The 13,076-nt window shown below is 39.4% G+C and overlaps 1 protein-coding gene across 1 annotated transcript; it reads right to left on the bottom strand.

Moving 5' to 3' along the window:
• Positions 1-3,248: 3,248 nt before the first annotated feature.
• On the bottom strand, positions 3,249-11,668 carry LOC140232631 (adenosylhomocysteinase A-like). Its single transcript, XM_072312732.1, has 8 exons — positions 11,641-11,668; positions 9,566-9,756; positions 8,016-8,244; positions 7,122-7,234; positions 6,465-6,672; positions 5,672-5,877; positions 4,207-4,401; positions 3,249-3,621 (listed from the first exon to the last, which is right to left on the bottom strand). Exons 1-8 carry the CDS (start codon positions 11,666-11,668, stop codon positions 3,490-3,492), a joined length of 1,302 nt encoding a protein of 433 aa, XP_072168833.1. The 3' UTR covers positions 3,249-3,489.
• Between the last annotated feature and the right edge of the window lie 1,408 nt (positions 11,669-13,076).

Here is a 13,076-nt window from a genome sequence, read left to right as displayed (position 1 = left end):
AAATATGTCCAAAAAAATGAGCAAAAGCAATATGGATATATTGCTCTGAGTGGACTTCAACATACCACGTTTTGGTACATCTGTTGAATGAGAGAAGTGTACAGCTGGTGGTATAAACGTGTGTGATTCGAGGAGAGAGAAATAGGTTACAGAAGAATGGTGGATGGAAATGAGACAAACAAATTTGGTATGTTAAAAAATCAAAGGGAGGGATTACAAAACATCAACCAACACGAATAAAATGTGTGCAAGAAAGAAGAGCAGGCTGCAGAAGAAGAAGAAAGGTTCATTGTGAATGTTTTTCTTGAAGAAAATGAAGTATAGGTGAATATGAAAGAGGAAATAATTATTAACAAGAAAAGAAGAGGACAGAAGAGTAGGCTGAAGAAGGATGCATTGTAAATATAGCACATTGAAAATCAGGCAGATATAACTGTTTGTGTTTGAGTTTAAAGGGATGCTACAGTTTTGGTTGATACCTAATTTCAGGTTTCTAACATTTTTTTGGTGAGATAATGAGAAACCTCTTATGAAATATGAAAGAGCATGTAATTCTATGAGAAATTCAACATTTATTTGATGAAAATTGGTTTTGAAATGGCTGAGATATCCAAAAAAGAGTGATTATAATAGAGTGTGGGACCCACACGTTATTACGATCACTTTGTTTTACTTTGTTTTTGGATGTTTCAGTCATTCTAAACCCGATTTTCATCAAATAAAATTTGAATTCCTCTTAAAATGGTATGTTCTGTACTATATCATAAGTGTTTTCTTGGTATCTCGCAAAAAGTTTAAAGCCCAATTCTCATCTCCACCAATACTGTACTATCCCTATAACTGTAAAATGATAACAGCACAAAACTGATAGACAAAAAAAAAAAACAAAAAAAACTAGCAAATATTTGCACACGAAAGAGGGGCAGGTTGGAGAACAAGGATGCATTTGGATGTTTGTTTTGAAGACCAGATAAAGTGAGAGCAAAACGGGATTCGGAATTTGGAAGCATCCTATTCAAAGACAAATCACTGCAGCATGCTATGTTCATCCACGTCAGCACACAAAGCCAATAGAAACATAGGCTTGACCACGGTACTACATGTACTTTCATTTAATGCAGTTGTCTAGTCTTTATCTCAATTAAACTACTCATTATTCATCCTTATAATTCAGCGAGTAGCTGGTAAATCATTTCGAGTGACACTTTAACGGTATGATATAAATACTAAACTGAGTTTTGCCGCATGCCGGTACCCCTCATTTTGGTTTACATAAAAATAGTACAAGTCATTGTTGGAATGTTCTAAATTTTAAACTACTGGTTTGGTGAAACACTGCCTATGACCATAGATTTGGCAATGTATTTTGACAACATTACACTTTGAGATAGAAATAAGTTCACAAAATAATGTAAAAACTTCCTAACATGACATAATCAACATGACATAATTATCCACGAGAAACAATGACTGAAACATTATAGTTTTATTTCCAGTAGTCACAAATTTTAGTACTGCTCTTAGTAAAGGCCCGGTCCCACTGGCCGACGGACACAAAGCGTATGCAGAAAGGACACAGCGGACGAGCAAAATTTCGAGGATGGCTTCATCCGCTTTCATCCGCTCCAAAAATTGACAAAATTGGCGAAAATTGGCGGTAACAGAACGGAAATAGAACGGACGTGGGTAGTATGTAGCGAGGATGTTAAACGTATGTTCATCGGAAGCCTAGCGGATGAAAGCGGATGGAAGGGGGTGACAGCTCCGAAGGGGTTACCGGAGATAATTGCGAAACGGACGCATAGCAGAAAAAGCGGATGCAGAGTGGATGCAGAGTGGATGCAGAGCGGATGCAGGGGGGATGCTTTCGAAATGCTTTATATACGAGATGCATACGCTTACATCCTTTCTATTAACGTGCTATTGACGATGTAAAGACGTTCCACGTACCATATCTTTCCTCCCTCTTTCCGTTTTTAGCTGCAGCGGATGTGAGTTGCGAGGATGCCCAGAGGATGCAGAGAGGATGCAGCGGACGTTTAAGGGATGCCGCACGGACATACAACGTTTGTTGCTCGTATGTCGCGGATTTACATCGTACACAGCGGAAAGTTCATCCGTTCTAAAAGTTTTAAGCAGCTTAAAACTTTTTGCGCGGATGAAATCACAGTGGACGGATGCTCGATGGATAGAGCGGATGAAACACGTATGCGATGGGTACACAGCGGATTCGTAGCGTTTTCCAACGGATGGCAAGATTTTTTGTACGCTTTACATCCTCTTTGCATCCGTAAGTGCAGTGGGACCGGGCCTTAAACACATTATGTTACATTACATTCTCACCATCAAAAATTCTTGTGTGCAAGTCATTTAGCATGCATACTTCTTCCTCAATAGGTACTTGTTCATTCATGTAAATTCTATGTATGTAAATATCAGCAATTCTAGTATACGGTATTTCTTCTAAAATTTCTTAATGTATATATACATATATAATTCTGTGTGCAATTTCTGTCATAAAAGTTTCCACATACATCGTCAGCTCCAATTATACTCATAATGTAAGAACACCCGTTTCCTCACATGACTGTATTCATTAAGACTAATGTACCATTCATATCTTTTACACACAGTCTATGGAAGAAAATACTTCAATGCATGTCCAGCTTTCATTTATTACTATTATCTACCTTCTAGGTGCAACTACATATGACAGACTGCCATAGCCCCCAGAAGATTAGTGAAATCCCTGTAGATGTCTACAGAAAGTCAAGCTTTATACATGTTCAAAAGACAAAAAACCTTACATCTTTATACTTCTGTGTTAATGTTGGGCATAATTCAAGCTGATATCTCATCAGCCGACATTGTAAAAATATTGCCCTGCCTCAGACCATATTGCACTTGTCCTAGAGCAGGTGCCATTTTCATGAGAAATATGAAAACAAATTGAAATGAAATAAAAAAAACCCAACATAAATATCTTTCTTGAGGTCAGGTACCTTGGATAAAGATTGGGCAGTTCTTCCATAGCTACTGAGGGTATTTCTTCACACCTCACACCTCCACTCCTGAGTTGCATAGGGAAATTCGAGAGTTACCAATCAGTGGACTGAATCCACATATATCTATTTCAAACCATTATGACCAGGGCATTGATATACACATATAAGTGCAAGTAAACATTACTTAAAACACATGCACATCAAAGATATAGTTGGAAACTTATGTTGGTCTATGGGGCAATTTTGCAGATAAGAACTGAAGTGTAGACTGTACCTACTGCAAACCTTGTTGTAAAGTACAGTTCAACAATGCAAGTCACATGCTTGAATTAAGTTTGATACCTTCCATCATGCCTCCGGCACTGACTGGGTTCAAAATGAGATACAGAGTATGACATCAGAAACATTGGCTGTTTCCTCAAAGTATCTCTCTCTCTCCATATAATCTCTCTCACCGTTTAGTAGCAGCGGAACGAGACTTGATCTAATACCGGTAGTGCTCTGGTTTGTAAGGTCCATCTTTGGGCAGTCCAAGGTACTTGGCCTGAGAATCTGACAGGTGTGTCAGCTTTACTCCAAGGTGGTCCAGGTGAAGTCGTGCAACTTCTTCATCAAGCTGCCAAAGAGGAAGGTGTCTTTGAAGTAGTACGCTTTGTTTGAAATGCATTTTTTTTTTTTAAATTCTTAAAGAAATAGATTTGCGGTAGCAAGAAATCATGATAAACTTGACGATTTAACTCATCTTTGATTCAGATTCAAAAGGACACATCTAAACAATCAACTCAAAAAAAGAATTTGCCTAGAGAGAGTGTGTTCCTTTGAATACAGTGGTATGACTTCATAGTGCTGGTTCATTGACTACTAGTAGTTTATTAGCAATGTTAGTTTGGTAACTTGAAAGCAGCAATTAAATCAATGTCTGTCAATTGAACAGCTTGTGCAGATTATATAAATATATATATATATTTTCTTTTGATGGACAGTATTCCTTCAGTTATAATGTTTCATAAGAAATTATATTTCTACATTATATTCTAATAGTGGTTAGAATGCATGACATCCAAATCAATAAATGAACAACAGAGCCTAGCTCATTGGTGTTTTTGTACCAACAACAAGCAATACTTTTCATTTGTCAAAAAACTGTTCCACCAGCACGCCGTCCCAAACAGGCGGGACTACAATCAATGTGGTCACTCACCTTTTTAGGAAGCCTGTGAACTCCAACACCATATGTGCTGCCATTCTGCCAGAGTTCTAGCTGGGCCAGGACTTGGTTGGTAAATGAGGTCGACATAACAAAGCTCGGGTGGCCCATGGCACATCCCAAATTGACCAGACTGCCCTCTGCCAGGACAATGACATGACGTCCATTGGCCAGGGTGTACCGGTCAACCTGCAGAAAGATATAGTGTTGACAGTTTTCGGATGTTTGAAAGCTGTTGTTATTGTGTGTCCTCACACTTGTATATCTATAGCTCTTTTGAGTATCAAATGTTTCTTTTTTTTTGGCACAGATTGCACTGAAACATAAACAGTGAATTAGAAAATACATAACATCAAGTCCATGGTTCCGCATAACCTAATCACAAAAATGACTTCATTATAGTGCACAGTCAGCACTGCATTTTTAACCCTAAAAGGGTCGGGCTTTTTTTGCTATGCTAAGACCGAGGGGGGGGGGGGATACAAGATTGTGTCATAAGATTTTTTGAAACAATCAATTTCTAATTTTAATTAATTAATCATGCAAATTAAGCTCAAGATCATACTTTAGCCTAATTAAAAGCATTGAGAGTCTAATTTTCTATCTGTATATCTGTTTTAGCATATTCAACAATTGTACATCACAAAAACTTTCAAAACTCATTTCAATATTTATGTATTTTATTGTTTTCAGAATTCCTTATGTATTTCTTTGTTTTTAAACTTTTGTTTTTTCTTTGTTTTTTTATTGGAAAATGTCACTGACCACTTTTCTACCATAATTAGCATAGAATTAATCAATGAAAGTGATTAATTGTAAAAATAATCAGGTTTTTATGACTTTCATGACAGAGCACTGTTTTCCATAGGAAATGCACACAAAATCACAAAATTGTGCTCATTTTGGGGCGATATTCCATTACAAAAATGGGCGTGGCTTCGCAAAAGTATGCGTGGACATTGCAAATTTGGTCTCAAAAGTTGTGCGAGACTTAAACAAACAAAGTCAAGAAGCCTCGCGACGAGGCCTTCTCACGTTACAGAATTATAGCACGAAACGTCAATGGGGGCGGATTCCCCCCCCCCCCCCCCCCCGGCCCTTTTAGGGTTAAAGGTGGGGCCATTTCACATTTCTGGTGCTACTTCAAGTTTTCATCGGTTGACAAGCAAAAGAAAAAAAAAGCATGAAGTGCAATTTTCTAGTCCTACTTCCGGGTTTCATCACATGACAATAAAAAAATACATGTTTATAGTAGTACATAGTAATAAAAAAATGAGAAAGTTCTTTTGTGTGTACACTATCGTAATTTTTTCCAACTTTTTTTTCATGGCATGCATTAAATGCCTCTCTCAAAAATAAATATTCAAACATCAGCATGTGTGCAAAATAATATCATCCTGAAACAAATATGAGGTAGTAAGCCCTCTAGTGTTCTTTATAGTACCATCTCTATGCTCACCTGTGGTTTCACAGTGACCTTCTCCACAGCATTCTTGTTGAGCCAGGGCACATCAAACTCTGAGCTGAAATGACCAATGTTACAGATGATGCTGTCATCTCTCATCCTCTGGAAGTGATGTCCATCAATGACATGCTCGCAGCCAGTGGTAGTAACAAAAATGTGGCCTCTCTCACAGGCATTATCCATCGTTATCACCTCATAGCCTGAACACACACAAACAACAGTTGAAAGCATACATATCCATGACTCTATTTTTTAAAGAACCCATGCATGCAAGCAAAAATCTGAATGATGGAAACTGCATGATTCTTTGTGTCATTTCACAAGCATGCTTCATCAAGTTGAACACTATTTGAAGCAATGGCAGCAAAACCAACTTAAGAAATTCTTAATATCTATTTCTGAAGAATCATGTAGGCCCTAGTTGTTAAAATTAACACTTGTCAGTGTAAACAGGGTTTGTAAGCATCATTTTGATGTATGCATGTATATCCAAATTATTGTTTTCACAAATCTAGATAACCAGTATTTCCCCTTACAGCACAATGACAAATGCAACATTCAAAGTCAGCTTTCCCCAACAAACATTTTTAGCACTTTTACATGTGCCAATACTATGTGCAGTTCACTACATGACTTGCATCATTATATATGCAAGTGTAGGTTTCACAAGATTTTTTGACAAAAGAAATGCACAACAAACCAACTACATTATAACACAACATTGATCAACTCATATAATTCAGATACAGGCTTCTAAAGCTCCTTATAGTCTATTTCTACTACAAACCTTCCATGGAAGCCTGAAGGGCATTGATGGGGTCAACCTCTGTGATGAGAACACGAGCACCAAAGGCTCTCAGAGATTGGGCGCTACCCTTTCCGACATCACCGTACCCCGCCACGACGCAGCACTTGCCAGCCAGCATGATATCTGTCGCCCTCTTGATGCCGTCAACGAGAGACTCGCGGCAGCCGTACAGGTTGTCAAACTTGCTCTAGTGCAGATTACCATGTTATGACAGATGCAGTCAACCATAGCTTACACAAGACCTACTTCAAAACACAGAGAACAATCCATGCACATGCATGTCATGTACATGGCTCATGCACTAAGCAGGTGAGAACTATTTTTTTTCAGTAAGTTTGTGATTTGTTGAAGATAAATTCATAGGCTTCTTAACATTTCATAAAACATGGATGGGTCATACAATTTATTCCAAATCAAATCAAAGACAAAATGAATTATCCTTAAAGTGTGTGTTGCATCCATCAAATGGTCTTTTGTGTGATCTTGCACCCACGCATTCAAGTCTCTAATGGCTTCAAAAGCATTAACCTATCGACTGTCCTCTCCTTGCTTGTACAAAAATGACTAACTGTTGTCTTCTTCAAAAAATATATAATCATATACATGTAATACAAAGCATAATAGCCATTTACTCACCTTGGTGACACAATCATTGACATTGATGACAGGCAGCTGGAGGGAGCCCTCGCTCATCAGCTTGTATAGACGGTGGATCCCTGCTGTTGTCTCCTCGGAAGAACCTTTGATGCCTGGCTCAAAACAAAAGTAAAAGAGAATAATAAACAAAATGAAGATACCACATTCAAATTCTCCTTCAAAAGATGACGATGTTTTGGCAGAACATGTCAAACGGTGGTCACAAATACAAACTTCAGACATGTCAGTTTATACAATAATAAATACTTCTAATGTGCACTTTCTGACGGTATGTCACTCAAGGCGCTACAATAACTGATGCATTATAATTACTCAACAATATAATTCAAATGAATAAGTTGATAAATTGAGACATCTAACAAAAACACATATATGCAAATGATAACTAGGATGTCCTACCTTGATAAACAGGTGACAATTAAAGCATGACTGAAAAGCTTTGAGGTTATGAATGTTCCTAATACTACCAGGCAGCCTGTTCCACATGGTTGGTGCTACACAGCTAAAAGCACAGTCCCCATAATGGGTGGTTCGGCTGCGAGGTATCACCAGCACAGTAGATGACGACAATCGTAATTGATAGCTATTCTGTCTCATTACAAGATGGTCCCTGATATACGTAGGTGCTGCATTATGGAGAGCATTATGTTCCATAAAAGAGTCAGAATCTTGGACTCGATTCTTCTTGACACACGGAGCCACTGGAGTTCCCTTAAAATAGGGGTGATATGATCAGTTCTTCCTGCACCTTTCAGGACTTGTGCAGCGTTGTTCAATATTCTCTGAAGTCTTGTGATTTAAGATTAAACATACACTCACAATAAAAGTATCTCTTCTACAAAGAACACACTGGAGACAAAGAGGCCCTCTTACCCTCCATGAGGTGATGGTACTTCCTGTGGATTAAGTGTGTGAGATTGCTTCCATCATCCAGGATCATGTTCAGGGGCTGGCCGTCTCTAAAGAATAGAGTCTGCTCAATGCACCACTCAAACTCCTCATCCGTCTCACCCTTCCAGGCATACACTGGCACCCCCGTCTTTGCAATGGCAGCGGCCGCATGGTCCTGGGTGGAGAAGATGTTGCTGCTTGACCACTGGACCTGGTCATCAAAAAACAGATGGACAAATATACTTGGGCTGTATACTTGATCAAACAGTCGCTTCTCCATATATGTCTCTTGTACATCTCATTCCCATCTACCATCACTATTAACAATAAAGACTGCAATGTTTTGCTGTAATTCTGGGAATGAATTCCCAAACATGACATCTACTCCTATAGCTCTATGTGTTAAACCTGGAGAGGTTTTCACTCAATTCCTGTATCTGTCCCAAACATGTACACCAATGACCATTCTGTGGAGTAAAGAGTAGCATCATCTCCACTCACTCAAAGCCCTCTCATACAATCAATATTAAATATTTTACTTACAGATTTGGTAGTGTAGGAATACTATGGATTTACGAAGGCTGGCCTAGCTCAGATAATTCAAGAATCCTCCCAATGAATTGTGTACTGCTTTATCACTGACTTCTATGGAAATAGGATGGAGTCAAAACGCCTGAACTTTTGATCCTAGCAGAATTTTTGTCTGAGGCAAAATGACAAACATGAAGGGTAAGCATGGGACTACACACAACAAGCACAGTCTGAGGAGGGCTATGAACATGGAACAATGAAAACAAAATGGGTAGGTTAGAGTCAAAGGCAGGGAGTCAAACAGATTTAAAAGAAGAGGGATTAAAGGGGGAGGACACAAAATGCAGAGGTGGGCCAGTGATGACCTAAAGGATGATAAAGGCAACCTGTTCGGGATAAATATGAATAGGAAAGCATCAAAGGAGATGAGGAACAACACAAGGGTAAAGAATTTAGGAAAAGAGCATGAGTGAAGGGAAGGGGGAGGGGTGTACAAAGTACAAACACAGGAGCACACAATCTTGACTGGAGTTAAATTGATCCTTACTGATGGAGTACACTTCTATGCATACGTGGCTGACGGGCGCTATTTGTAGTTTTTTAAATGTGCGCCCCTGGGTAACGAATGAAACTGACTCAATCAGACCACCTTGATTTCCCTACACTATTAGGTTTTTAATTCCTTTAGTACACCCACACTCCTCACATCATTCTATAAAACAAAGACCAAACTTACTGCTACTCTTATTTCTCTGTGTAATTTTTTTTTCATTCAAACCCAACTCTTGTACATGTAACCTTTCCATGAAGAGCAGATATAGTTTCATCTAATTTTTAATGTTTACACTCTCTTGCTCAAATCCTCTTTTCAGGAAATGCCAAGCAGACTTTATACATGTACCTCTGCTCCTATCCGTCTGTTTTCCTGAATTTTCACTCAACCCATCCAGTTGTTCCCCAAGTCTGCTAAATTCCTGTAAAAAGCAGAAGATGAGGCTTACATCTGCTCCTAGCTCCTTCAGAGTCTCAATGAGGACAGCCGTCTGGATGGTCATGTGCAGGCAGCCAGCAATGCGTGCACCCTTCAGAGGTTTGCTGGCTCCATACTTCTTCCTCATCATCATGAGACCTGGCATCTCATTCTCAGCCAGCTCAATCTCCTTGCGACCAAACTCGGCCAGCTCGATGTCGGCTGCGGGATGATCAGAACAAGAGAATGTGTTAAAAAGTGGCTGGTAACACTTTCAAAACTTATTTTCTAATGTCAATCTGGGCAGGTTTTTAGCATGAAAATCTCTTCCAGCTGCATGGGGCCGTGGAACATTTGTCAGTGTGTGTGTGTGTGTGTGTGTATGGGTGGGGGTGTCAATGCCACTGGGTCCCCCAATCATTTGGTGATCATTGAAATTATTAGTCAGGTCGCTTAATGTCAAATATTGAGATTACCGTTACACGGCGGATAAAAGAACCAAATTTGGAGAGATGACCCCTCAGGACCTACTCATTGATATTTGAGTAGGAGCCCTCTGTAAAATGTTCATTTTCATGGTATAAATGCTGAATTTCAATTTGCAGAAAATTTTGCAGGCATGAAACTTTCGCAAATTCGCGAGGAGCTAATATCCGCAAAAGCAAAATGCGCGCGATTCTGAACAATGCATTAGATGCCAGTGGCAATTCGCTGAATTTTCATGCTGCGAAAAGACCGTCAGCTCCAATGTGCGAAAATTTCATGTCGTGAATATAACACTGTATTTATGTATCTGAGGAAGTAAACTAACAAAAAAGAGGTTTAAATTTGTTGTATTTTTTTCATTTTTTATGGGACTAGAAAAACATGAACCCAATCTTGAATTCCGTGATCAACAAAGCATTTGAAACATGGAGGTTATTGAATATATTACGATTTATGAATAGAAAATGCTGTTGAGGTGTCACAGTGTGATGTACTATTGGCGGTTCACTTATGTACTATACATGTACATAAATATAGACCCGATATTAAAGGGGCTGCAGAACGTTTTCTAATGATGGGGGGGGGGGGGGGGGATGGAGGGGGATGTGAACCGTTGAGGGAGGAGGGGGGGGGGGTGTTCAAGGGTCAGTGATGTCCCACCCCTTGACATTAGAAAACGTTCCAAGCCCCTTTGATATTGTATACGTATTCAAACTGGGAATATTAGGGACTGTGACACCTTAACAGCATTAAGCGTTTTTCTCTTCATAAATCGGTCATTAATTCAACCACCTCCGTGTTTCAAATGCTTTGTTGATCTAGGAATTCAAGATGGGTTCCTGTTTTCCAGTTCCATGAAACTTGAAACATGTACAACAAATGTGAACGTCGTTTTATTGTTACTTTACTCCCTCAGATACATAAATACGGTGTTATTTTCGCGACACGAATGATTCGTGACTTAGAGCCGACGGTCTTTTTCGCAGCATGAAAATTCCGCGAATTGCCACTGCATCAAATGCATTGTTTAGAATCGCGCGCATTTTGCTTTTGCAAATATTAGCTCCTCGCGAATTTGCGAAAGTTTCATGCCCGCGATATTTTCTGCAAAATGAAATTCAGCATTTATACCATGAAAATAAAAAAATTACAGAGGGCTCCTACTCAAATATCAATGAGTAGGTCATGAAGGGTCATCTCTCCAAATTTGGTGCTTTTATCCGCCGTGTAACGGTAATTTCACTAAGCGACCTGACTATATGGCTATCATGTAAACTCATGAGATGTAATTATGTGAGCTCACAGAACAATATTATTGATGGAGGTGGAAATTAGCGCTTTTGTCTTTCTTTCCCTACTGATGTTCAATCAATTATATGAAGTGGATGTTTGTCTTTTCAAGTTTGACAGACTTGGGGTGACATATGGATGCTACCAGAAGATGGCGCTATACAAAACGATACTGCAGTGAAACGATCAGTCAGATGGCAATTGCAATCCTGGGCACAAGATTTCACTTCCCTCTACGAGGCTACGCGCTACTTACATGTTTCATACTGATAGTCTGTCGATAGTTTACCGCAGAACATTTATCCACCTGCCATGATAAAAATTACTCACCAATTTTGTAAGGGGGTTTGGAAGACATGGTGCTGCCGACAGTTGGTTACAGTTATAGCTGACGATTTACACCTGTTAGCAAGTTGTACCACTGATCTCTGTATACATGTAGTTCCTGTGAGATCAATGGAGTTGTACGCTGCACGCACGTGTGTGTACTTGGGCTCCGGGCTGGCACGTCTGACCCTGGCAGTGGCGCATGAGAAAGAGAACAACTGAAAGTTCGCAGCGGCATTTTCATGCATGTTTGTTATTCTCAAAAGTCACGCCCACCGCTTCAATATATTAAACTCTGCATGTAATACAACATGTACTGTATGTGCGTTTGGGTCGCGCACAGGCTCCATAGAGCACAAACCCAGTACAATTGTGTTGAAAACGTCAAATGCAAATTTCCTTCCGTACACGATTTCTGCGGAAGAAAACAGATATACGAGCGGTTTTAGAAGATTTATCTCTATACTCATTTATCCCTTTTCTCTTTCTTTCTTTCTTTTTTCTTTTGCGATGATCAGATCGGAGAGATGCAATGATACGAACATATTGAGTAGTCAATTTTTGCGAGAAAATAAACACTCGTGTGCAGGGGCCGCGGAACGTTTTTTGGGGTGGGGTGGGGAGCTCGGGAGTCCGGGTCACTGGCATATTTATGATCCCGCTTAGACGAGAAGAATAATCAATTTAAATTATTAATCTGCTAAAACGGAACCTTAATTGCTCCAGACTCTTGGGTTAGGATTTTGAACCCCTATCATGGGCATTTGGAATGCGCAAAATTACCCCTATATATCACAGGTTTTTGGAAGATAAGCTAGCAGAATTAGGACCTGCCCCCTTTATAAAAATGAAGGATCGAAGAGTGCCGAGATGAAGAATGTCCACACTTTCAGCACTTGCATGGACAGGGACTTTCTCATATACCTTACCAGAGAACATGTACTTGTATATATGTATATGTATAAGTATATGTCCCTGCCAAAAGGATCCGAGACCAGCCCGGTATGCTTTGGAGTAAAACATGCACAGTAAAGCGCACTCGATCGGGGGAAAAATCGGGGCAAACATCAAGCTAGAAGCCGCACTATAGGCAACCTACCCCTATTTTGGATTTTTTTTTTTCCAAGGGGTTTATTGGGACCCTATACTTTAAAGGGAACCCAAACCCAAAGAGAAATGTGGATTGACTTAAAGCAGCAACATTAGTGGAACATTTCGGTGAAAGTTTGAGGAAAATCGGACAATCGATGTAAAAGCTATGAATTTTTAAAGTTTTTGTGTTGGAACCACTGGATGAGGCAAGACTGCTAGGGGTTATGACGTATAAGTGGACAACAATATAAAGAAAATCTAAAGGGAATTCCACAAAAATTCATTTATCATGAAAATTACACATATTCTATCAACTTGATACTGACTTATGTTAAGGGTAGCAATTA

The sequence above is a fragment of the Diadema setosum genome, chromosome 9, assembly GCF_964275005.1.
Source record: "Diadema setosum chromosome 9, eeDiaSeto1, whole genome shotgun sequence".
NCBI lineage: Eukaryota > Metazoa > Echinodermata > Echinoidea > Diadematoida > Diadematidae > Diadema > Diadema setosum.
The sequence above is the reverse complement of the archived record's forward strand: the minus strand, read 5'-3'. Positions and strand labels throughout refer to the sequence as shown.